This window comes from Mercenaria mercenaria, chromosome 1 (assembly GCF_021730395.1).
Source record: "Mercenaria mercenaria strain notata chromosome 1, MADL_Memer_1, whole genome shotgun sequence".
In the NCBI taxonomy this organism is placed as follows: Eukaryota; Metazoa; Mollusca; class Bivalvia; order Venerida; family Veneridae; genus Mercenaria; species Mercenaria mercenaria.
The window spans coordinates 83,408,650-83,436,284 of NC_069361.1; the positions used below are offsets into that span (position 1 = coordinate 83,408,650).

The following is a 27,635-nucleotide window of genomic DNA, read 5'->3' on the forward strand; positions in this document are numbered from 1 at the left end:
CTAGAAAAAGATGCAGTCTTGATACGCAACTCGTATCTCAATACATGTTGCAAGAGTTGTTATCTCAAAATTTATTAATTGATATAGGAAAATAACATAAACAACATACGCACATGTAATTAACATTGGGAAGTTTTGAGTTTCTAGGCTCTTCATAATGTTTTTTTTTCTAACCTTAAAAATAAAAGATATGTGTCCGAGAGTGCAAAAGAACTTAATTTTATTAAGAAATACTGGCTTGCTATTTAAAACTCACACAATACAGTTATTTCAACCCGACACAAGACTATATAACTTAAAGCAGTTTGATAGTTTTATCAGTACAGTACATAACATTATAATTATGATAATGCGATAGAACGATCGGTTTGATTTTTTTTTTTTCGAAAACGGCTAGATTTAATCGATTCCTTAAATATGTAAACCGAATACAATAATTTCAGCCTTTTTTTGCACTTGGCAAAAGAAGTTAATAGTCTTTCATAATGACATTACTACTATTTTAATCAATGGTCTATTGTCTTAAGGATCACCTAACATCTGTTACTACCATATATATATTATGTTCGTTTGTTGACAATTTTATTGCTTAATATGTTGACGCAAACCTCTGAAGAAGGTCATTATTCAAATGGTCATAATTAAATGCACCTGTTTGATGTCAGACCGGACAAAATATCAATAAGTAACAATTAATATTCCTGAGCATGAGTTCTTTTGTCAGATGAACGCTGTTAGAGTGTCGTATTTATTCGCATACTTGTTTACAATCTGAAATGTTTTGTTATATTTTTCAACGCATCTTTTCCCCTTAAAACCCGGCCTTAAACTGTTTGCTTTCGAAAAAATAAACAGATATACTAGGACTATATAAAAAGGGAAAACATTTACTCTCTGTATTCGAAGGATAAAATTTAATGGTTTTGTACTAGGAAGTGTTATCACCCTACGAAAATTTATTTTCTTTCATGTATTTATAGATCATTCTCCAGTTATTGTTTCTGTTACAGGAAAATATAAAGCTTTAGGTAAAGATTTCGGTTTTCAAACAATACAAGACACTAAAGGCTTCCATAAGGTAAGGAACTTTATATGAACGAATGTTTCACATTTAGTAGGATATGTTATGTGATATGTTATGTGCCTTTTAAAAAGCTCAAAATATTTTTTTTTCATGTGTTTGTCTAAATTATGAATCTGCAAGAACAGACAATTTTAAGAGGATTCGTCTACAGATTTTTTTTCGAAATTTAGAAAGTATGCAGACTTCATTTGTATGTAATCGTAAATTAGAAACTAAGTTAAGTGATTCAATGTATTTTATGCAGTGTCTACTTATAAAAAAGGCAGCTTCTTTGAGGTATATTCAATAGGCGTGATTAGCAGTTATAGAAATTCTAATAGTTTGATGCGAATCTAGGGGCTGATCTGTTTAGTCAAAGTTTTGTCTTTAAAGTTGGACTTTCAAAACAAACAAAATATGCATGGTATTAACAATGATAAATTTTAAAACTTTTACTATGTATTAAAAAGTAGTAGTAGCACTGCACATGTGTCACGAACTGCAATACATTATTTACCGACCTATCAAGTATGATTGACAGTAAGTAAGTAAGTAAGTATGTATATATGTATGTAAGTATGTAAGTAAGTAAGTATGAAATAATTAATTATTAAGTAAGTAAGTAAGTGAATATGTAAGTAAGTATGTAAGTAAGTAAATATGTAAGTAACTGAGTATGAAACAAGTATGTATGTATGTAAGTTAGTAAGTAAGTATGAAGTAATTAAGTAAGTCAGTCAGTCAGTAAGTAAGTAAGTTAGTAGGTAAGAAAGTAAGTATGTGTGTAAGTACGTAAGTAAGTATGTAAGTAAGTGATAAGTAAGTAAGTATGTAAAGGATAGATTATATGATTCCGAGTTTTGAGTTTAAAAACATTTGACCAGCAGAACAACATGAAAGCCTATTTTGTGTCTTTTCAAAAAAGGATGGAGAACGTTTTTTTAAAAAGTCACAAAAGTAGGATTTTATTTGTCATATTTCTAAACAAACGAATTTCATAGCAAGTACCACAGGTGTTTGAAGCTCTATCAATGAAATATATGTACAGGTTAGATCTCTTGAAGAGTATCTTCATAGTATATTAGGTGGGTGGGATATGGTAATGCATATATTTATTGATAGAGCTTCAAGCGCCTGTGCAAATACACAACATAACAGTAAAACAACGTGTCTGTCAAATATTTATCATAATTTAATATTGTCTTGGTGTTGATTATGAGCACATTTGTAGCGATAATGCCGCAAAAAAAATGGTTTGGCAGCAAAAGTGCATTGACATTACATTTTGTGATTAATTGGCCATACAGAAACGCTGTGCGTGGTTTCTTGGCTGAACAGCCCTCACTTACTGCCATAAAATATCCACCATGGCTAGTTTAAAACGTTAACTAAATGCACGGGAAGTAATTTACGAGTTTACCTAGCTGTATCCATAAGCAAATGCACAACCAAGCAATAGTCGCAGACTTCCGTTTGCCCGCACACAAGCTTTTCATACAGGATATAACAAAAATACAATGGTTTGTTACATAGGCTGAGTATTGTTAAAATACTCAGTTTTAAGGCTCGTCAACGAAAGGATCAATTGTTTCAACGGAAAAATGCTTTGTTTGTTGTATTACATAGAATATTTACTAATTGATGGTAACTAAATACTCTTCCGTTTATTAACTATTCTAATATGGTTTTCTCTGTTAAAACACTCTTACGCTAGAATGACGTCACGTTAACGTGCGGTGACGTCAATGTTTTCGTTGCGACCAAGAAAGAGCGCTACTATATTTTATCTACTGTTTTAGACTAAGGGCATATTAGAATCGAAATAATTTATAGCAAAACCGTGTTTTAACACTATTTATACACTCGGACGAAACAGTAGATTATCATTTTTATTTTCACTGTTTTTGCCGAACTAGTTCCGGTCCTCCGTCGCGATTGAAGTCAAATTGTATACCGAGCGTTATGAATACCGGGGACCATAATGACGATGACGTCGTTAAAATGACGTCATTTGCGTTATGCTTTCTGTTGATCTTTCGCGCGATTTTCGACATTTTATAAATTACGCGACAAAAGTAGAGTTTTACACATGAAATAAAAAGAAAATTTGTTTGAGTCAGTGAAATATCAATTTTATTTCACTCGTGAGCACCAAAAAAAGTCATTTTCACTCGTGGCTACGCCACTCGTGAAAATATCAGTTTTTGATGCTCACTTGTGAAATAAAATTGATATTTCACTGAAACAAACAAATATCCCCTATTTCATACCTGTGTAGGGTCTCACTGTACATGGTGACCTATAATTGATTTTTTTGCTCGAATCATTTGTAAAATAAGGACATACATAAATGGTTGTAATTTTGAAAGAAAATCTTTAAAAATGAAAGCTGTTGCCTAACGGAAATTATTTAGTAGAGGGGACTATTACTGGATATTGCCAATGCGTATATACAAAGAAGTTAATGAAATGACATGACTATAGAAAAAGGTCAATTTTTTTATCAATTCCACAGATTTGAAAGTTGTTCTTTGTACTGGACCATAGGGTTATTATAATAGTACCTTGATCTGGGCTGGAGTGGATATTGCCAGGACGGATAGCACGAAGCGCGTAAGCGCCGAGTGTGATCCGACCTGCCAAAGTCCACGAGAGTCAAATAGAAAAACCTAGATCTGGCTACTATTAAAATGACTCTTTTATTATATACCTCCACCTTTTTGTTTGTTGTTCTGTTATTGAACGAAATCTATATTATTTTAACTAAATGTAGTTTTAGCGTGTGTTATTTATAGAACTGTGCCAGGTCATGCATTTAAAATGAAAGTAGTCCGGCAACATACATAACAAAAGGTTCAATACGGTTTTTCTGCATGTTTTTATTTACTTGTAAAATACAAGCCGTTTTCTTGACAGAATTCATACAGGTATATAATAAAATTATCCTAATATTGTGATGCCTCCTTACCCATAACTGATTTACTTACAAGTCTTCCTTTCTTATATTGGATACGATTGTAAAATTTCATCCATTTAAGTGGTTGAATTGGTATGCCTGTGCAAACCTGGTTGCTCCACCATGCCGTAAAAATGTTTCCCTTGATACAGCAATTTGGTGAAGCAGAATATAAGCATTGAAGTAGAACATACTCACCTGTAAGATAGTTTCTGATATTTGTTGAAATGCACCTTTTATAATATGCTTAACTTGCTTGTATTTTCCAGAATCATCTTTGGTCAACGATTGATTAAAATCGATGTGTGTGTTTTCTTTTCAGATCGGATAGAGCTTGGATGAAACAAGACTGGTTCCATCTTGTTGTTGATCAAAACCTGTGACATTACTTATAAAGGAATACTTTTCGTTTAAAGAAGATGCTGATTGACAAATATAGTGCAGGTTCAATGTGTGATGTGTTTAAACCTTGGCTCAAAGAAAGTAAAGCATATTTTAGTGCTATAGACAAAAATGTCATTAATATTGCTGTTTTTAAAGAATTGAATGTTAATTTTCAATTCGGCTCAAAGCGTTTTGCATGAAAAATGTGAATTGCACGATTACATGATACACTTGCAATATAGGTGTTTTATTTCTGTATACAGTTTTCAAGCCTTTCTTACTTTGTGAGGCTTATGTTCCATATGTATCAAGGGCTCTACCAACCACTTGTTTTCAGTTACCGGTACAGGCTTTGGCTGCCACGAGATGACCGTGCAACGGTGTGGTCAGGGAGCCCAGAGATGTTCATGCATACTAGTATGAAAACCTGTCAAATAACCGGCGCATATACTGAGAAAGACCCGACTCATATTAAACGTGCAAGTTATGACGCAAGGTTTTAACTGGTCCAGCTCGTGACATACATCATTTTCATTACCATGCACGTCTGAAAACCGGTATTTTAAACTAATATAGTGAATACTGTGATATATAGCTGAAGAAGAATTTTGAGCCTATAAGATTTAAAGCATGACTTTCATTGAATCTCAAGAGAAACAGCTTTGAATACAGACGTGCACGATTTATCCGAGCCTTCATAAAGAATACGCAAAATGGAGTAAAAATGGGAGATCTTTCGAAAAAAAAATGTACTTGATGTTTTTATGTTATATCAAATACTTTAAAAAGGCTCAGAATTAGCCGGAAAATTTGGCTTCTCAATAATTGATATTTGGCACCGGTTCATAATACTAAATGAAATGCGACAACAGTGACGTTATAACGCTGTGACGTACAATATACGTTATAACGTTGTGACGTACAATTACGTTATAACGCTGTGACGTACAGTATACGTTATAAAGCTGTGACGTACAATATACGTTATAAGGCTGTCACGTACAATACACGTTATAAAGCTGGGATGTACAAATACGTTATAAAGCTGTGACGTACAATATATGTTATAAAGCTGTGACGTACAATATACGTTATAAAGCTGTGACGTACACTATACGTTATAAAGCTGTGACGTACAATATATGTTATAAAGCTGTGACGTACAAATACGTTATATAGCTGTGACGTACAGTATACGTTATAAAGCTGTGACGTACAATATACGTTATAAGGCTGTCATGTACAATACACGTTATAAAGCTGTGACGTACAAATACGTTATAAAGCTGTGACGTACAATATACGTTATAAAGCTGTGACGTACAATATAAAGGGGATATTACATGAGTGTCTTTTCATACTGAATTTATTAAACGAGTTGAATAAAATAGTAAAATGCTCGGCTGTATCAAATTTGTTCAACGAGTTTAATAAATTCAATGTGGAAAGTCACAAATGTAATATTCTTTTTATCATATGTTAGCTTTTTCTGCCGAAAGATAAAAAAATCTACTATTATAAGCAAGTCGCTTTGACTGAAATAAAGTATCACTGTTCATATGTTTTTCGTCCGATATTCTGGTGGAACTAAGACAGTTCTTGAGAGAAATGTGATTGGATATACATGTTTATGGAAGACCGTCCACGCCATAATGTTATAATGTAAGCCTATGAGAAAACAATTGATGTTCTCTAACCTATGTAACAGCTAAAACGTGACATTTGTCGAAAGCCATCACAGGCAATGTTAATGGTTACAAATCTGTTGCAGATAATGTAGAAAGACGTTTTCGTACGAAAATAAGCGTGAAATTTGAATATTTTTTAAATTTTGGCCTCTTTGTTTGACAGGTGTACCCATTTTCGTCTGAGGTTTTGGACCAAAATGGATCATATTTATCTCTGTAATGTCAGAGAATGATCAAAATTTATAGATTTTATTTCTATTTCTTACGGAATGAATTATATTTCAGCTTCCAAACAAAATCCTGTGCTGATAACTTAAATTTTCGCAAAAAAATGCAATAAAATGACGACAGGGTCTGAATCTGGGCCAGTAAATCGACAGGGGGTGACCTTAGTAAACTGCCTATATCTTTCATAGAACTGAACATTTCTTGATCAAACTTTAAAAAACAATTAGTATTGAATCGTGCTTAACAATAAAGCTGTAAAATGGGGAAAAAAACGAAACATTCATCTATAGGTCAGAGACCACCAATTCAGAAAAGTACAGAGGAACTTACTGGGAATAAGGTAAGTGTATACCTGGGAATAAGGTAACGTCTGTGGAATAAGTATGTAAAACCAAGAATGATATTTAAATGTATATTACTGGAATCAGGTAATTATACCTGGAAAATTGTAACGTCTTGTGGTATTGATCAAAGTTTATCAACAAATCTCAAAGAAATGATTTATTTTTCAAAATGGAATATTTTACTGCATTTACAGTATTTCATTAAACATTTTGACAAAATTTGCTACATTTTGTGTGTATTGAACAAAAGTTTCATCAGACAAATTTCTCCCGCCATGACAACGATGTAAACAGGAGGTCATATTCACACGAAAATTACTGAAATAAAGTATCACTATTCATATGTTTTTCGTCCGATATTTTGGTGGAACTAAGACAGTTCTTGACAAAAATGTGATTGGATATACACGTTTCGATTTATGGAAGGCCTACACTTTAGTGAAGTACCTCGATTAGATTGTGACTGTTTCGAAACGTCAGGGGAGGTATCTAGAGTCACAGATTGGGAATAGGTTTCCATACACATGGACACCATAAAAATTTTTTCCTTCTAAGAATGTTTATATAGAGGATATTTGTTTGTTTGCGGTGTGATATCGAAATATATCTTCACCGATAAGGGAGACAGTTCTGATATTTTCACTCAGGCGAATTGTCTCCCTTATCGGTGAAAATATATTTTGATATCTCACTGAAAACAAACAAATTTTCTTTTTATTTTATGCTAATTGGTGAAGATCAACAAAATTCCTGTTTATTACATGCTTACATGTTCAAATAAGACCAATACTTCATGATGAAATTCGCATTTATATAGGCTACCTTGCCCTCCACTTTTCATCGGTTCATCACTATCGTATGGCAGATTTTACGTGCGACAGCACTTTTAGTTGGTTGTTGTCTTACTGATATGATACTGAGTGATATAGAGAAATATCTCGTGTTTTCGTGTAACAGAAAATAAATACATATAGATAAATTAATATCCTTTTGTTTTAAAACTTTAATTCCGACAAAGAGACGGCTAAATATTTCGAGAAAAAAACAACAACAGTACCATGTAAAGTAAGTTTCCTCCTTGATCAAAACGAGACTAGTATAAAGACACATCATCACGGTATTCCTAATTAGTTTACATGCCCTTCTTTATATAATGGTATTTTTATGTCACTTAACATGCCTAGAGGTTTTCTTATGTAAAAAATTGATTAAGGTTTAAAAGTATATCAACAAAACACAGGAATATTTGATAAACGAACAACATCTTTACCAATATTTTACCTGATCATAACATGTTCTGCCGTACTGTCCCGTTCGACGGATACTGAAAATTTTCTGAAAAAAGTTGTCCCTCTTTGAAAATGAATGCCATTTGTAAAGAAAAAAATAAACAATTGCTGAAAACTGTGTTACACCTAGCTATAAAAAATTTAAACACTCGTACTCTATTGCAAATGCATCAAAACGAACATATGTAACACTTCTTTGAAAATGGTGAGATTTTAAAGGCGTTTGACTGTGCGGAAGTGGTGCCCCTTTAGGCAGTCCTTTTCCTGAATTTAATGTTTATATAAGTTTACAAACTGACACTTGTTTTGTAGAGTAATATACATGTTTTACATGCTGTTAAATTTTCACGTGAAACAACCTTTTCTTTCTATGATTTGGTGTTGTTTGATCTTTTTTCTCTCAAAAGGTAAGCGTAAGCGTTAAACATGCGTAGTAGTAAAACATTTATACACGTATTTGACTGATCACCGATTTTAACTAGGTTTGATCCTCTTTATTGCCAGATAGCTGTAAACTGCAATGTTTTACATAAAAAAAGAGGAAATAATGAAATTTTCAATTTGTGAATATATTGGTATTATGGTAATCATAGACCTTTAGAAAATGTCATCGAGTTATAAAAAAATAGTTCTGATTCATTCTTTCTACTTATCTAATAGTGTTAAAGACGCACCACAAACTTATTTAATAATTGATTTCTTTTGTATTTCCATGATGGTAATTATACATGTTTTGCATAAAAAATACAAGATATGCAAGAATTTAGTTTCAAATTGACAGTGACATGTATTAGGCCGAGGCAATATGTTTAATGTCTTAACATTTTATTGAACTAATGTGACAATATGTACATACATCAGTGTATTTAGTTAAAATTCAATTACATTTTGTTTCTACAGTGTAAGATAGTTAAAAATCTATATTCTTAAAAGTATGTTGAAAAGAGATTGACTGAATAAGTTTGCGGATAAATTGTGAAAACACATCTATCAAATATCTATTCTATCACTTGTCGTATTCGATCACATGTCCATTCTACCAATTGTCTTATTCTATTATATGTCTTTCGACGTAATGTCGTGCACCGAAATTGTCCACCTGAAAACTTGTAGTATATTTATATATTACCTGTATTATAAGAATGATTTTCATGAAGTTTTTGTGGGTGAAAAAGTAGGTCACTAAGTCGTGGTGATTCTTTAAGGTTTCGATGGAGGCCTTGAGAAACAAAAATCAAACAACACCAAATCATAGAAAGAAAGAGTTGTTTGACATGAAAATTGAACAGCATGTAAAACATGTATATTACTTTACAAAACAAGTGTCAGTATACTGATATAAACATTGAATTCCGGAAAAGGGCTGCCTAAAGGGGCTCCACTTCCGGACAGTTAAACGCCTTTAAAAACTCACCATTTTCAAAGAACAGTTACACATGTTCGTTTTGATGCATTTGTAATAGCGTGCGAGTGGTGAAATTTCGCATAACAAAGTGGAACACAGTTTTCAGCAATTGATTATCTTTATTTCTTTACAAGTGGCATTCATTTTCAAAGGGAGACAACTGTTCCCGATTATTTTAAGTACAAATGGCATTCATTTTCAAAGGGAAACAACTTTTTCCGATTATTTTAAGTAATCTTTGAGAAAAAGTTGTCTCCCTTTGAAAATGAATGCCATTTGTAAAGAAAAAAAGATAAACAATTGCTGAAAACTATGTTCCACCTTGTTACGTGAAATTTCACCACTCGCGCGCTATTGCAAATGCATCAAAACAAACATGTGTAATAGGTCTTTGAAAATGGTGAGTTTTTAAAGGCGTTTAACTGTCCGGAAGTGGAGCCCCTTTAGGCAGCCCTTTTCCGGAATTCAATGTTTATATCAGTATACTGACACTTGTTTCGTAAAGTAATATACATGTTTTACATGCTGTTCAATTTTCATGTCAAACAACTCTTTCTTTCTATGATTTGGTGTTGTTTGATTTTTGTTTCTCAAGGCCTCCATCGAAACCTTAATGTTTGACGAAAGGCAAATCTAATTCAAATTCAAAAAATTCAAATATTTTATTAAAGTCTCATTCACATTACATGTACATTATAATTTACAATTATCGAAATATCACAAGAACATGTATGGGACCAATCATAAATGATTTATATGAGACTAAACATATGGCAGTCTGTACATTTTGACAATAAAACAATACTATACCGTAAAAACCTTATCATCATTAAAACCAATGATATACCATAAAATCACATCAATGAATCTTAAAACGTTTCTATGATGTTCTTAAAATAACACTATGTCTAACAAAAACCGTCCATAGGACAGCACTCTCCAACCTTAGTGTTTGACTTTGAATTAGAGCCCTGCCAACAAAATACATTATAAAACCCTAACAAAAAAGGATTCTAAGTTAAAAAGGGGCATAACCCTTGTCAAAATTCAAGTCTAAGCTATGAGAATTGTTTCTACTGGTGTAGACCTGATAGTAAATAACTATTTCAAGCTTCAAGTTAAACTCTTTGATATTAACAGAAATATTGACTTATCAAAAAAAAAACAAAAAAAAAACTATAACCAAAAATTCTAAGTGGCGTAGACTGTGATAGCAAATAACCAATCAAATTAAAAAACAATAATTACTGTACACAATTGCTAAAATTGTAAGAAGCATAATTCATATATACAATGTGATCAAATCATATATGGCAAGTTTTTGAAGTGACTGAGAATTCAAAATATATATACAAAAGTACATTTATGACCTAGAATATAAGAATTCCTACGTTCGGATACAATTTTATAGCAGGTTTTGGCAGCAATATATGCATTCTTATCATGTTTAAATGTTACAAGTAGTTTTTCATCATCTGACAAGTCTTCATAGTTAACATTTGGCATACTATTTATTGCAGAAATCAGTTCAGTTCTACATTCATTGTACAAGGGGCAGTTATATAAAACATGTTTCTCATCTTCTAAAACATCCTGACAATTAAAACAGCATCTTCTCCTTAATTCTAAGTTTTCATATCTTCCGGTTTCCACTCGTAATGTTGCTACACCACATCTAAATTTTGTAAAAGCTGATCGATAATGAAAAGGCATATTGGATTTTAAATATTTCTCTGAACAAACATCTGACTTGAAAATTCTATAGGTTCTCAGCTTATTACCACCATTTCCTCTTACAGTATTTCTATCTAACAATGCTTTCCATTTCACTTTTTCAACATTAAACAATTTTTCTTCAATAAGGTTGATTACAGGTGTTTAGTTTCCACCAACATGATTCAACAAATGAACACAGTTAATATTCTGAAGACAGTTTTTCATTCTATAATAACTATTCCTAATATTTTCTTTTTTTGACCATGAAAATATGACTTTGTTCTTTCTTGCATTTGACATATTGATAACTCTAAAGTACTGTATGAATACTGAACCCAAGAGTCTAACGTTTAGTGGTTTCCAGCCCATCTCCCCAATCAAAGCAGCATTTGGAGTATATTTCCCTACCCCAAGATAGTACCGCATGGCCCTATTGTGGACCGCATTCATAAAGTGAATTTGATTTTACAGTTTAATCATGAAATAGAATTTACATAACATAAAAAGCCTAAACAGTGGTATCTGCTTTTTTTTTTAGTTTCTTGGTTAACTTTGAATTTAAATGGAAGCAAGAAGCTTTTACATTTTTAAAGTTGTAATTATGTCATCATGATGTTCATAAAGTCAAGAACACCTACATAATGTGTTAATAAGTTGTCATATTTGGAAACATGATTTAATTATTGTAAATTGCGAAAAAAATGAGATAGAATACACCCTGCTTAATATATTTACATCGAACCGGTCTGTTATTTCATCATTCAATCTAACTGCACATTTAACAAAACTATATAGTGAAGTATATACAGCTGACAGAATTTTACCATGTATACCTACTATGTATTAGCCATAGGCATAAATATGTCGATTTTGCTAAATAAATGTTGTTTGAAATGCTCTTTTTGCCAATTAAAGGCTTGTTTGCACGAATCGTACTTGACCGCAATTTCAACATATATTAGGACTGGACTCACACCGTCATCTATACCTGACCATTCTGTATTATCATGGATATTTGAATTACCCAGATTTGGTCTATTAGTTGAAGAAAGTTCACCTCAGTCAGAGTTCAGTGCTCCTCATTATGATAAATTTATCTCAGAAAGATACCAGATAACTTCTTATGTACAGATGATATTGTTCAGTCTCTTCATGAGAAAGTATTCAGTCTAGAACAGAGTCTAAGATATCAGAGTGACGTTGATAATGCTTATACAAATATTTGTTCATTATTGAAAAATGAAATGTATAATAAATTGAACTATAAAACTGTTCAACATGGTATTTGTAACAAAAAGAGAAAGGTTGGAAAACCTTGGTGGAATAACACACTGTCCGACTTATGGAATTCCCTGTGTGTGGCAGAAAAGAATTGGTTAAAGTGTGCTGATATGTCTGTTAAGAAGCACTTGAAGCTGATTTTTATAAACGCTAGGAAAACCTTTGACCGTGAAGTTCAGAAAAGTAAAAGAGCCCTTTGGGTATCTTTTCAGGCAGAATTGCTTAAAGACTGTGATTCGAACCAGCAGGAGTTTTGGAAATCTATAGGTCGGGTAGGTGTTGCTCAGACTAAGACTAAGTCAATCCCTATGGAGGTAGTTTGTGAAGACGGTTCATTGTCTAGTAATATCAACACTGTACTTAGTAAGTGGAAAACAGATGTCAGTAGTCTTTTTATTGATCAACAGTTACTTACACCAAATATAACTATAAATGTTCAAGATAGTATTAGCAATGATAATCATAATGTTCGTAACTGTACTGCTCTTAATGAGAATATTACCATATGGGAAGTTCAGAAAGCCATTTGTAGAGCTAAATCCGGAAAGGCTTGCGGCATAGATACTATTCCAGTTGACATTTTAAAGAATAACAACTGTGTTTCTTTTTTACATGTATTATATAATGTCTGTTTTGACACCGGAGTTGTTCCAACTGACTGGGGTAAAATTATATTAAGTCCAATTCCCAAATCTAATACATTAGACCCCCGAGATCCCTTATCATATAGAGGTATTGCCTTGTCCTGTTCTATGTATAAACTTTATTGTTCTATTCTGAATGAAAGATTATCTGTTTGGTCAGATAAGAATAACATTTTAGAAGACGAACAAAATGGCTTTAGGAAAGGTAGAAGTACTGTTGACCATATTTCTTCATTAACCAATATTATTGATACTAGGAAAAAACTAAAGCAGTCTACTTTCTGTGCATTTATAGATTTCAAAAAGGCTTATGATTTTATTAATAGAAGTATACTATGGAGTAAATTAAATAGCCCTAGTATAGGCGTTAATGGAAAAATACTTACAGCATTGAAATCTTTGTATAACAATGTATCATCTAGTGTTAGAGTAAATGGATATTATACTGAATGGTTTGATGTACAATGCGGCCTCAGACAAGGATGCTCCCTGTCACCTTTACTGTTTAATATGTTTGTGAATGATTTAGCTGTAAAAATAAATTAATAATAATTACGTGAATTTTAATAACCAAGAGAAATTGATTTTTGTGCTCTCCAACAAGGATATAGTTAATGTTACTGCCAAAACCTGCTGTATGATTTTAAAAACTAGGAACAATTTGCTGTACAAATAAACTAACAAGTGTGCTGGTTTATCATGGTTGAAGAATTGTCATTGTTGAAATCATGATCTTTTTTTGTGAGTAGGGGTGGGGGTCGTAGAATATTGATTAATTTGCAATGACTTCTATGGTCTGGTTATTACATATATAAATTGGTTTTTCCTAGGCATTATTACTCTTTGATTATCATGCTTTTGGCAAATATCAGTTCTTCAGTCATTCTTAAGAGTGTATTCCAACATTGTATTTTAAGGCTTTTTACAATCCTGTAATATATAGCCAGTTTATCTTAGTAGAAATCTTAAGTGTTAGGTTGTTTCTTATCTAGATTACCTTTAAAATATTTTTAATAATCAGTAATATATGATTAATTAAGAATAATACATAAAAAAATGTTTTATACCTGTTTTATCTATAGTAACACCCATTTATAAATTCACTTTATTATCAGTTTTTAAGACATTTCCTCTTTATAATTGATTAGTAGTGGTGTTTTCCTTTTATTTTTATTTTAAAACACTTACCTATGTTGGTCAATGTAAATGAATTATGTCTATGATATCAGAATAATTATTGTCTCTTATAACTCTGCTTAGAGTGGCAATGTACTGTTTTATAAATTCATATTTTTAATTAATTATGATGTTTTATGTTGTATCATATGTATGTACATTGATGAGACGTAAATAAACAATAAAATCTATATTAGGTCATTCAATTTTAATTAATCAGTAATTTATTGCAATCATTTATACAGCCTTTGGCTTGCTTAAAGCAAGTTTAAAATGCTAAAAAGCTGCAGGTTTTTTAATTTCCTTTTATTCATATTTTTATTTTTATTATTTGTATTTTAAATGCAAAAATGCATCTGATTATCTAAAATCCTCTTGTTATTTCCTATCTTATCTTAATAGGGGATGAAAATCCCCGAGACGGTAACGTCCGTATATAGTTATTCGTTTCTGTTGTCTGCATATACTGAGGCAATTTTTTCGATGTTTTCCGGTTCCGGTTTATGTACAAAACGCAGACTGGTTGTCTGCAAGAACATCCGAGCACCCCGAATCAGTCACAGAAATTCGTAAACCGCGCCAACATGATTCTTTTTACTTCTTTTATGTAATGAAAACTGTACATGCAATTGAAAAACACTTTTAAAACAGTAAGGAAGTGTAAAGGCTGTCAAGTTTCTGCGTGGAGTGCAAACAAACAATAAAAGCCTAAAGCCAGTGCCAGAACGCGGTGCATGACGTCACCGTCGCGGCTTCCCGTAAATTTTGCAAAGTATGATATTCGCTATAAGAGGTATGATGACACTAATGTAAACTGATTAGCGCGAAGTTTTATTTCTTTTGAGTGTTGAACATTTCTTCGTAAGTAGATATATAAAAGATAAATCCCCATGCTAGGCAGTGTCTTAATTCATATTATTACAAGCAAGTGCTTTCAAAAACAGGAAAGAACGGTAACAAAAAAGGCTGATCCTTTCTTTATTGTCTTTCTATCTTTGAATGTTTCGGGTCTATCTCTACAATTGTGAACGATTTCTCCGTATGCGATTTCGGTAATGTCCGATTGTTATGAAAGTTGATGTTTTTATGGCGGTGGGATGCCGAAATCGCATGCGGAGGTCACGGTACTTTATCGACAGGACATTGCTAAAAATAGCTTCGTTCTTTTTGTGGGACAATGACCTTACTGAACGATATGAGGAAAGAAACCTGAAAATATAAAAAAAACAAGGCCACAAAATAGACTGAAATGACGTCATAAAATGTTGGCATAAGGAAATTGAGGCACAAGAACACAGTTACTTGTCCGTGATTGACCACAATAAGGAAGTGGTTATCCGGAAAATAACTTAAATAAGTCGTCTTTTGATTGTAAATCATTGATAAAGTTTTAGTGAGAGACCCGCAATAAGTGGCAAATTTAATACTGCAGATATGAAATACTGGTTACATGTAAAATGGCTTGATTTTTGTTTTCTTGAATAGTTCTGCTGAGTGCAGGTATTTTTAGGGGTTTGGAATTCAGGCGAAATTGCAATAGTGCACAGTGTCTATATAGAACATACAGTAAAGTAACTGTGGTCTTAAATAAATGCATATGAACGTCATCCAAAACGAACTTTTATTATCATACAATAAGTGTTTTATTACATTATTTTACTTTTAACAGATCTTTAGTGAGATTCGTAAACTGGTATTACTCTGACAGAAGTATACACAGTTTTTATAACATACTTAGCTGTGATAATGAAAAGGTGTTACACCGAACAGCATTGTATCTTGAGAAGCTTTTAAATAACATTTGACCTGTTTAAGAATGATATTCAACAGCCGATACTACTATTCTATTAAACATATTTTTGCAAGTTGACTGTATGTAGAATCTGTGAATATGTATCTCAATTTAATCAGTGAATGTGTACTTTGTGGGATCACAGCTATTTAATTTGAATCACTTACATAAGCTTACTGCATATATATGTTGTGTATTTTGGGCCGGAGGCCTTTGCTACATTTAATAAACTTTTGACTTGACTTTGATCAATATGAATAATATCTCAGTAGCATTGTTCATTAGAAAAAAAGAAAAATGAATACACTATTTTGTAGAAATTAAAAGAGGTCCACGTATGTGGAAACCTGATATGACTGGCTTGTGTTTGTTTTAATTCAGGTTTATTAACAATAAATGTTCACCTTTTTGCGGTGAATAACACTTTCTATAAATCCTTTTGACTAGTTATGGACCAATGAGATAATTGGAGATAATTACAAGTCATAAAATATCTACCAGGCTACAGTAATTGAAATCACTTGTAATTGATTACTCAAATACAGGATTCAAATATGATTGCATGTAATGTAATTTAATCAATTACAGTGAATTTTCTGCCTGTAATTACTTTTTATTACTCTCTGATTACTGGAGGAATAGTATGACACCAGGGTATAAATATATAAATTCACAATGTAAGTGATTATCTAATATGCTTGCATCAATTCTTCTGGGGAATTATTCCTAATAAGTTCAATGTATTCAAAACATTTAAGGTCATTATTATCCCTAAACAATTGAGAGGTATGATAAATGCAGTTTGACATCTTATTAAGGATCAATAAAACCCATAGTGTCACCTACAATATGTACAGTGGGTTCAGGTATTATGCATAGGTGAGAAAATATGACATTTAGCAGTTCATATACCAACAATTTACACAATGCCCCATGTGTAATGCAAACATGACACGCCTGAATTGAAGTCAAAATGTAATTATTAGATTAAGGCTAATTTATACATCAAAATGCACTGTCAGAGATTTTTGTGAGCAAACAACCATTCCTTTCAACATTTTACTGAAAGATGTCATAGTAGCTGCTGAATTATTTCATTTTACCCAAAGGTTGTTCTGGGCCAATAAAAGCCAAAAAGGAAAATGTGCACATCCATAATTTCTGTGGGTGCATTGTTGATATCAAACTTTTCAACCCATTTGAAGATAAGTTTACCCTTTGTATATTCGACCTTGTTTAACTTCCCCCCCCCCCCCCCTTCCCCGGCCCAATTTTGCCCCTTACCATTTCCTTCTCCTCCATCTATATTTAGCATAAATTAACATGTACTTGTTGGATGTTTGAAGCAACCCGTCTGAAATATTTTTCCATTACAGCTTCTTTTTGTTGTGGGCCTACTATGCAATTGCGTGGCTCTGTGGCTGTGTTTTTGGTGCTCTGTGCTTCTGAGAAATCTACTCTTACCACTTATCTTTTACACAAATTTTACTAAAGGTAATTGATTTTATATAAAAAAAATACCTGGAAGCATAAATACCGAACATTAGAAAATGGAAATTATGTTTTTAGTTTGTTTGCCATAGCTTTCAACGAAGGTTAAATAAATGCAATAGATTTCACACGATAACAATGATTAGTGCAATGATAGCCTACAGTGAGAGACAATGCAAAACATGAAGTTTCTCGATTTCCAGATTAATGAATCATTAATTGCATTGTCAAATCTGTTGAATCATTAGTCGCATTATCAAATCTGTAGAAGTTAAAAACCATTTATTCAGTTATATATGCCTATATTCCTGTCGTCCAAACAAATGGTTATATTGAAAGTAATCAAATGTAATCATGATAACTAGAGAGCAAGTAATGTAATGTAATCAACTACTGATGCAAATCTAGAGTAATCAAATGTAATTGTAATTAGAAAATATCAAAGCAGTTGTAATGTAATCAATTATTGACACATGTAATCAGTCGCAAGCCTGATAACAAATGTGTTTTTTTTTTCGGACTCCCACTTGGGATAACCGAATTTATTTTTGTAAGGTATGAACATTTACAAAACAATAACCATAAAAGAAGTCATTAACCAATTCATACAAACATATGAATAATAAATTTAGTGATAATATTATATTGAAGACAATAGTTACTTCGCCATTGAAATAGAACTTGTTCGAAAACGAAAAGACAAGTAAAAGTTGACGAAGTTTTTTTTTGTCAAGCTGACAAATATTTTTTCATACACAACATTGTGAAAATTTATACGTATATATATGTATCTGACATGGACTCAATAGATTTCAATAACTGTAGTTTTTCATTATCAGTATTGTGCCATTTTATTTGTTCTTTAATTTTTCTAACTAGATGTTTATAAAAGCTTCTTATTGACTGATAGTTGTTATTGAATTTACAATTATTTCTATATTTCCAAATTTCCCATTTTGTTTCATATATAATCGTATTAATCAATTTGTTCACTTGCCTGTCATCATAATATCCGAAACAGACAGCAAATTTAAAAGCAGAATCACAGATGTTGACATATCTAAACAGGTCGTTCAAGTTCTTATTTAAAAGTGTCCAAATATTTTTGGCAAAATGACATTCCCACACCAGGTGCACTAAAGTTTCTGTGTTCTTTGCATATATTACAAATTCCGTTTGATAATTTCATAAGACTGAGTTTCTGTTCTGTAAATATAACGTTGTGTAAAAATTTCCATTGAAACTGTTTTGCTACTTCGAAGAAAAAGAACCTGAAATTTGACCCCATACCATTTTCCATGGTATATCGCGCGCAAACAAGCTCTCCCATTTGTTTTCTACCTGTAATAGATTTCTTTTTCTTTTCCAAACAGATGATATTTGTTTCAGTTTTAAATTAGTTTGATCCAATATTTTACGATTATTATTCACTAAACATAAACCAGACAAAAAAGTCGTATATTTTTCACCGCTATAGAAGTTTTCTTTAAGAGTTTTAATGTACTTTAAAGGAATACTAGCTTTGATAATATGCCATTCTGATATCCAGTTTTGCTTGTATTTCAATTTTGTTAGTAGATGTTCTGCAGTAATAAAATCATTCAGAATCGGATCCCATATATCTTTCATTGAAACAATGTCACTTTTTAAGAAAGATTTAAAAAATATAAGTTTCCCTCGACATCTTATCTCCTTGTTTCCAAATAAGAACAATTCTTTTATATCAGAAATAGTTATGAGGCGAAAGTTTTGTCTGAATTTAACCAATTCACTGAGCGCTTGTTTATAGAAATCGCTCATGTTACATACTATTTTAACATTTTCTAAGGATGAACATTTGCAAAGCATAAAAGTTTGTAAAAACAATGGATCGAGAGATTGCAAGTAGTATTTTCCAATTGAATTCCAGTTTTGTAATTCAGAGTGAATTATTCTAAATATTGTTTTTATTTGTAAACCTGCTAAAATGTCTTTTAAGCTACACATATTCAAACCCCCGTTTTTACGATCGAAAAGTAATGTGTTACTTGCTACCAATGGTTTTTTGCCGTCCCAAAGAAAATCTCGCATAATTAGTTCAATTTTTTGATGTAATTATCCGGAATTCCTCTGATCTCTATTTCAAAAATTATCTTTGATATTACATATGCTTTTAAAATGAGGATTTTTCCATTAAGTGTGAGACCTCTCGATTTCCATATTTCTAGGCAACTCTTGATTTTGTTTATTTTTGACATCCAAAGTTCATTTAAATCTATATTGTACCCATGACAAATGCCTAATGTATGTTTTTACATAGTTTTTGGTCCATTTTGAATTTGGGGGTCTTGTTTTTCAACTTTCCAATAAAAAGCCCAGTTGTTTTTTCTTTATTTATTTTTGCCCCAGATGCTGTTACATAAATAGAAAGATTTTGAAAAATCTCAGGGATTGAAGATTCATCTTCACAAAAAAAGTGTGTGTCATCAACATATTGGTTTAACCTAGCTTCAAGTGCAATGCCATTTTGCTAAGGAATTTTGATACCACATATATTTTCATTTTGTCTTATGATACAAACCATAGGCTCTGCTTGTAAAATGTAGAGCAGAGGTGCAATCGGGCAACCTTGTTTTATTGAACGGGATATACTGAAAAAATCAGATACAAAGCCATTTGACTGTATAGCAGTTCTTGAACCAACCAAAAGCATTTGAACCCATTTCCTAAATTTGATGTTAAAGCCGAACTTTTCAAGACATATATTGACCCATTCCCACTCTTCTCTGTCAAATGCTTTTGTTTGATCTAAAAAAATCATTACTCCGTTTTTGTTGTTACCATCTGCAAAATCTATTATATTTTGTAAAAAAACAATTTGCGTCTGCCATAAATCGACCTTTTATAAATCCCTTCTGAGTATGGAAGTGGCTTTACACGTTCTGCGAGACATTTAGCAATTATTTTATAATTTCACCCGATTCCGTACGTATCTGAGACCATAGTTTTTGCTTTCCGCGCTTTTTCTCAAGATCAAAAAAATACTTAGACTATGTTTCATCTTGACATATTTCTTTAGCTTTTGATCTTATTTTTACTGCTTCTAATTGTTTTTTCATAATACTATTTCAGTTCCGTATACATTTTTTCTATTTCTATATCACTATATTCTATATTGCAATCGTTTTTTAACTTTTGAAGTTTATTTCTAGCTGATTTATTTTTAGGTGCGGTTTAGCTTTATTGTATGAATATTCCATTGACAAAGTTTTGATTTTTATCTTCGCCATATCCCACCATTCTTTCAAAGATATGAAGTTTCCTTTGTGTTTTGTCCAATATCGCCAAAAGGTATTAACTAAATTGATGTACTTTGTTTCTTGTAAAAGACTAGCGTTAAATTTCCAGAGCCCGGGGCCTCTTTGAATGTTTTCAGTATTCAGCTTTAAAGAAATTAAATCGTGATCAGAAAAAATAGAACTTCTTATCTTTGTGTGGGTTATTTCGTTATCAATAGTTTTGGAGGTGAAAAAAATAGTCTATACGCGATTTAGCATCGGCACGCCTAAAAGTAAACTGTTTTTCACATGGGTTGCGTCTGCGCCAGATATCCTCAAGGTCGAACTTAAGAATTATATTTTTTAAATCAAAATACCCTTCACCTCGCCTATTTTTATTGGAGAAATTATCCCTGTCTAACGCCGGATTAATAGTACAGTTAAAATCGCCAGCTATAATATGCGGAGTGTCAAGCGGTTGTAGCTGATTTTCAATGTATTTAAAGCCCTGCTCCCGTTCTACCTTTTAACCTTGAATTGTCACTGAAAAAGCATGAAAATCCTGACTATGAACAGTGGCGCCTGACAAAATAGAGTCTATTTTATATAAAATTCTATATGAAATACGTATAGGATAGACAACGAGTGCCGTTGTCTACGGGATATATACAACGAGCAAAGCGAGTTGTATATATCCCGTAGACAACGGCACGAGTTGTCTATCCGACTTAGACCACGTGACATAAAAACTGCAATTATTGAAAACTCTCCCACGCGTTCTATAGAAATTAGGATTAACGTGTTTTTATAAGAGTGATATCTTTGTACCGTTAGCGCTTATTTGTCAGTAAGGCATATGAAAGAATGCAGGTTGTTTGTATAAATTCAGATTTACTCAAACACCGGATTTACTAAGATTTGACGTTCATTAACGCATTGAGTCATTTGCAATCACAAATACTAAACAGTTAAATATGGATTTCTCAAACATACTCAAAATTGAACTGCATGCTGAACAATTTTGTGAGGAGTTTGCTTGTTGGCGAAACACGATGACAGATACGTTGATTCAAGAAGATAGCCGGGTTCCGAAACTACAAAAAAAGGCTGACAGCAAATCGGAGGTTAACATGTTGGATAAAAAAATCTTGTTGTTTGAAGTAATCTGGTATTTTAAGTATGGACTAGTGCTTACTGGTAACATACATAATCACATACTTATCAGATTCTATTAGAAATCACTTTTTAACAATCGGTGTAAAGTGACAAAATAATTATGGTTATATTCTTTTTTGTTCTTATTTAAACAGGAACCAGTGTCGGTGTTTATTTATCTATCTATTCATTTATTTACTTAGTTAGTTAGTTATTTAGTTATTTTTTATTTATTTATTTTGTTTATCAGGGTATAGTTAGTGCGTAGATGCTCGTAAGACTACGAACACCTTTTACTATACCGTGTCCTTCTTGTAAGAATGATGTAGTTGTTTTACTTTCTAACTGGGCCAAGTTGTTCGAAACTTTAACTGGCTGTAATTTAGTTTAGTTTAGTTTAGTTTATACTAATTTGTTTTAGCTCGATTGTGATGAAAGCTTTAAGCTTACTGTAACTCTCGAGTCCGTTTCCTATGAAAACCAGTACTGGGGTCATATGAGAAGTCATGGTCGTGACCCCAATGATGCTCGAAACCACGGCCACTGGATTAAGCTGTTAAACTAACCGCCTGTTAAATTTGTATTCAAGATACTAGTCTTGGTGGGTGGGAAACACTAGTATGATGTTTTAATTTTACTGTAAAGATGATTTAATGTTTATAATCCTTAACAAGTACATTTGATTTTCTAAGTTTTCTAAACTGTCGAAATCTACTGATAAAGTTAATCGACCGTGAACTCAATCGCCTGTTAAAGTTTCGAACAACTGGATCCAGCTGTTTGCAAATGTAAGGATCGTGCTGACATGTCTATTTTATAACAAGTGAACATAAAGAATTAAAACTGTTGGAAACGTTTCAGTGAATGTGTAATTTACGTTTTTACCCAGTTGGTTCTACACTACAAATATGTAACTTATTGTAATTCAATTTTATTGATATCTAATAACATGGGGTCATTTTTACGATATTAATATTTAGACGTTGTCAACTGAATTTACCTACAAGTCACTCTTATTTTTTATCCCATTGATAACTGGTGATTGCAAGGTCATTTAACTCCGGCGTTAGCCTGTATTGTTAAGATGGTAAATTGACACGAAATTCAAATTTTTTGCCCAAGTTACCCCCGATATATATACAACGCTACTGTTGTATATGAAATATAGACGGGTACAAATCTGCTTTGCGATTGGCTATTTACAGATTATCGTGGTCTAACTGTGGTTATGCGTGCTAAAGTGTGGCACGTGGCTGTCAACTGTTTCCTATTGTAATAGGTCATTGTATTCTCACTTCCTTTGTTAATTACATTATATTTGATTATATATGATATGTCTAGGTATTGTTTTCCCTTTTCTAGTTAATAACATGTTTGTTACTTTCTTTAAAATTGTATGAACGTGACTATGTATATTGTAATATTGGTGTTTAGACGATGTACGATGTACAAGTCTCAATAAAATTCTGTTCAGTTCTGTTCTGTTCTGTTCTGTTCTGTAATCATGGGTTGCATACACACAAAAGAATTTGAATAGCAGCGGAGCAGGGCTTTAAAAAATTGCTTGCGTAAATTGCCCGAGTTTGGTGCATTAACATTAGTCAGTTGATATCTTTTGTCATTTTAGATCAGCTGAGCAGATATAAAACGCGCCTCGGTATCCTGGATACAATATCGAGTTTTACCGATAGTTTTACTTTTACAAGAATAGCGACACCACGTGAGGCACTTGTACCGTTACACCAAAACGACTGCCCGCCCCATTGATTACCCCAAAGATTTGCTTCATTTTAATCTTTACAATGTGTTTCTTGCAGAAATACAATGTCTATTTTTTTCTTATTCAACCAATTAAAAACAAGAGATCTTTTTTTAGCATCTCTCAACCCATTCACATTTACAGAAGCAAGAGAATATGCCACCGTTTAAAAATAAATATTTCTGTACTAACAGTATACTAATCCCCAATGATAACGTGATTCCCGCCGAAACGCGAGGACGAGTCTAATTCATGATAACTGATGAAATAACCATTCATAATGCTTGCACATTACTTGACAAGCAAATATTAGTATTTGTTTCATTTCAAATATCCAGTAAAAGTATATGGCAACATAGCTCAGTGGGATAAAATGCAGACAATGATTGGGTGTAAGCGGATCGTTTTGTGGGTTCGAATCCTCACGAGGGTTTGTTTTGTTGTTTTTTTTCAGATTTTTGTTTTTGTTTTTCCTATTCGTTTTCATTTTTGCTTCCGTATTTTTGTTTCTTTCTTTGATGGTTTATTGTCGAGCACGCTTGCGGTGAGCTCGATATAGTCGCCACTTTCTGTGTATGTGCGTGCGTGCGTCTGTCCGATTTTGTCCGGACCATAACTTTGACATGTATGGACCAATCTTGTTTAGAGTTCGCAATAATATTTAACTCAATGAGAAGGCGTGTCATGCGCAAACTCCATGTTCCTATCTCAAAGGTCAAATTGAAGTTTGTCCGGAGCATTTCTCCTTCAGGCATGGTAGGATTTTGATGTAACTTGGCATGAATGTTCACCATTATAAGACGGAGTGTCATGCGTAAGAAGCAGGTCCTAAGGTCAAAGGTCCAGGTCGCACTTAGAGGTCAAATGTGCTGGTGGGCTCGACATTCTGCCCGTGGGCATACTTGTATTTGTATATATGTCTTTATATAACACACTAGTATGTTCATTATTTGCATGGCTACGTGCATGCATTTAATCAATATCATCTTTGTTGTGTAATAAACTCAAAAACTATTCTCATCTGCAATATCGCCTTTCGATACCTCTCTGTCGTGTTGTCACAGAGCTCATGAAGGAATCTTAATTTTTATGCAAAAGTGAAATAAAATTTAAAAAGAAATAAATGTTGATGCTGAGTTTCGAACCCACACGCAAAAGATCTGTTGAATATGGACTGTATGCTTTACCACTGAGCTAATTCGTAACTGGTACAAAACCTGGAAATATTTAGATTGTAACATTTTAGATAAATGTTGAATTCCCTATGTTCCATTTTAATCTATTTATAGTCATGTTTGTAAATATCAAGTTATCGTTGGGGCATAGTACTAGGATAATAGAAATTGAATGTTTCAGTATTAACAATATTCCGACAATATAGCAATTAAATGAAAAACGTAATCTGATGCGCACTTTTACAACTAATAGCGCATATAATTTATAACAATAATTGTCAACCAATACTTTGATAGAAAATATAAACATTATGTTATAGAATAATGACATGATAATAAAAGTTTTCAAACATTTACGTTTTCTGAAACTTATCATACACAAAATGGAATTGATGTTTCCTTGCGCATATATTATATAACAAAAAATGCAAAACAAAACTTTGGTGGAAACTATAAACATTATGTTATGGAATAATGACATGATAATAAAAGCTTTCAAACATTTACGTTTCATAAAATTTATCATGCACAAAAACGGAATTTAATAGTTTCTTTGCATTTTACAAATACATTTTTATACTTCTTCATCAGACATACCGTCGATGAGAAATGCTGTCATGTTCATATATAACTTCTCAGCACCCTCATCTGAGACATGGATACCCGTCGGATCCCCAGCATCATAGAGAGAGGGAATGGGTTTCTTTCCTTTAAGAAATAATTCATCATTATCTAAATAATGCAGACCATGAGTGTTCTTACAGTGATCAAGCAAACAACTATTGATGAAATTTGCATCTGAATTGATACGCTTGATTGGTGCGCTATTCCCCGCTCTCGGCATGACGCTTGAGAATGCGACCGGACACTTTGGCCATTTCTTCGCTACCTTTTTAAGGGTACGTTTTGCCTTTTGAACCACAGTATTTTTGTCACATTTTGCTACATTATTTGTTCCTAAATGAATAATTATACCATCCATCATGCTTCCTTCTGGAAGAATTACCGAATCAATCACAATGTCAACTGTTTCAAATGGCAGACCCGGTACGGATTTGTTGTAAATATTGCTTTCTCTGATATGTAGTCTACTAGAGTTTGAGTCACCGATAATAAGGTATGCTCTATTTACCCCAGAGTTTGCATTGTTAATAAAAGATGGCGGGTTTTCTAGAATTGATGTTGATTTGTGAGTTTCGTCACTAGAGGCACTGACGTTTTGTTGCTGCGAATGCTTGTCCTGTTTGAATTCTAAGTCTCCATCCTTTCCCAAAGAATTTCTACCTACGTTTTCTGATAACCTCGGGTTTTCTAGAGCTCCGCTTAATACCGCCATATCCTCTATATTTGCAGTTACCGCTCCCTCCTCAAAAGACACAGTATCTGAAGTTTGTCCTTCTAAAATTTCCATTGCATACTCTCCATATTTTTCATTTGGACAGTTATTTTGCGAATGACCCTCCTTCTGGCAATATCGACATATTGTGTCAAAAGGGCAATCTCTTTTCACATGATTTTCGCTCTGACAGTTATTACACGCTTTCTTTGCACGAGGATTTGCTGGTATATCTTTACATTTAAAGTAGGCGTGGTTCATCGCCCCACAATACTTGCATGCCGTTCTGTTGTTGTCTGCAAACAATCGGACCGTAAACTGACCGATATGAACTGAGTGTGGTAGTAATGGCACACAATTTAGGATTTTTAAATATCTAGTTCTATTTTCTACATTTGTACCTCTTATTTTGCCTCTAGATACGCTGCCCACAATAGCATCGCCAAATTGTGTCATACCGTTTAATAGAGTTGAGTCGGACATTTCATATGGGGCATCCTTCACCGTCATATTTTGTAATTATTTTTTCAACGTCTGTTATGTGAACATTACGGTTTTAGATTCTCAGGCCGTGCAGAATGACCGTGTTCTTCACCTCTTCATTTAATAAATGTTATGATGCACTCAGATTCAGTAATCTGGATAGCCTTTATATCGTTTTTATTTATAAAAGACGAAAGAGAAGATAATACCTCATCATGATTGACTTTCCCGATGAATCTAGTCTCAAAATGAACAGAAAGAGGCCTTGATAACAGTTGATCATTATTGTCCGCCATTTTCAAACAAAGCACAAACAATACAGTCACAGTAGAAAAAGATATTTAGTCAATATTAATCCTTTTAAAGTCTATTATTAAACCCCGATAGAGAATGTCACCTCTCAGCACAGTTTTTTCTATACATCCAGAGCTGTAAAACTATAAGTATAAGCAAAAAGTCACAAGAATCATTCCGCTCCAAAAAAAAAACGTGCCGCCATACAACTGTATTTCTTGTATGACTGCACTAGCTGGCACCATGGTCAATATTCATTAAAATATTTGTATTTTATATATGATGCCTACACCATATTCCTAACTTTTAGCACTTAAGTCTTCTTCTAGAAGATACATGACCCCTACATTTCTCTTTATTTTATATCAGTTTTATCATAACTTATAAAAATGGGGTTAGGATTTGTTCTCTGAAATGGGTCTAGCTATGTCTGGTAGCTCTTAAAAATTTGTTTTATATAACATATGTAGGGAATACTATTTAGTGTAGTGTGGCCTATATGCAAAATGCAGAAGGGGAGAGAGTTAGGAGGCGGGGGTGGGGGGAGGGGTAGATAAAAGGATCGTGTGTTGGGGAAAGTTGAGCAAGGATGAATATTTAACAGGGAAAGCCACGTTTCTAAAACACAGTCTCTCTACACCGTAAACCACAGTAGCGCAGAAACGCACAAACACAGATAAACAAACAGACAAGTAAGAAAAAACAACACAGTAGGGCAC

The 27,635-nt window shown here is 32.8% G+C and overlaps 1 protein-coding gene across 1 annotated transcript in view; it reads left to right on the forward strand.

Moving 5' to 3' along the window:
- Positions 1-4,898, forward strand: part of LOC128547819 (ferroxidase HEPHL1-like) — a 31,613-nt gene extending 26,715 nt beyond the window's left edge. Inside the window, exons 14-15 of the mRNA XM_053521153.1 lie at positions 1,011-1,078; positions 4,342-4,898. Coding sequence (XP_053377128.1) covers positions 1,011-1,078; positions 4,342-4,350 — 77 coding nt within the window. The 3' untranslated portion in view covers positions 4,351-4,898. The remainder of the gene's footprint in view (positions 1-1,010; positions 1,079-4,341) is intronic.
- The last annotated feature ends 22,737 nt before the right edge of the window (positions 4,899-27,635 follow it).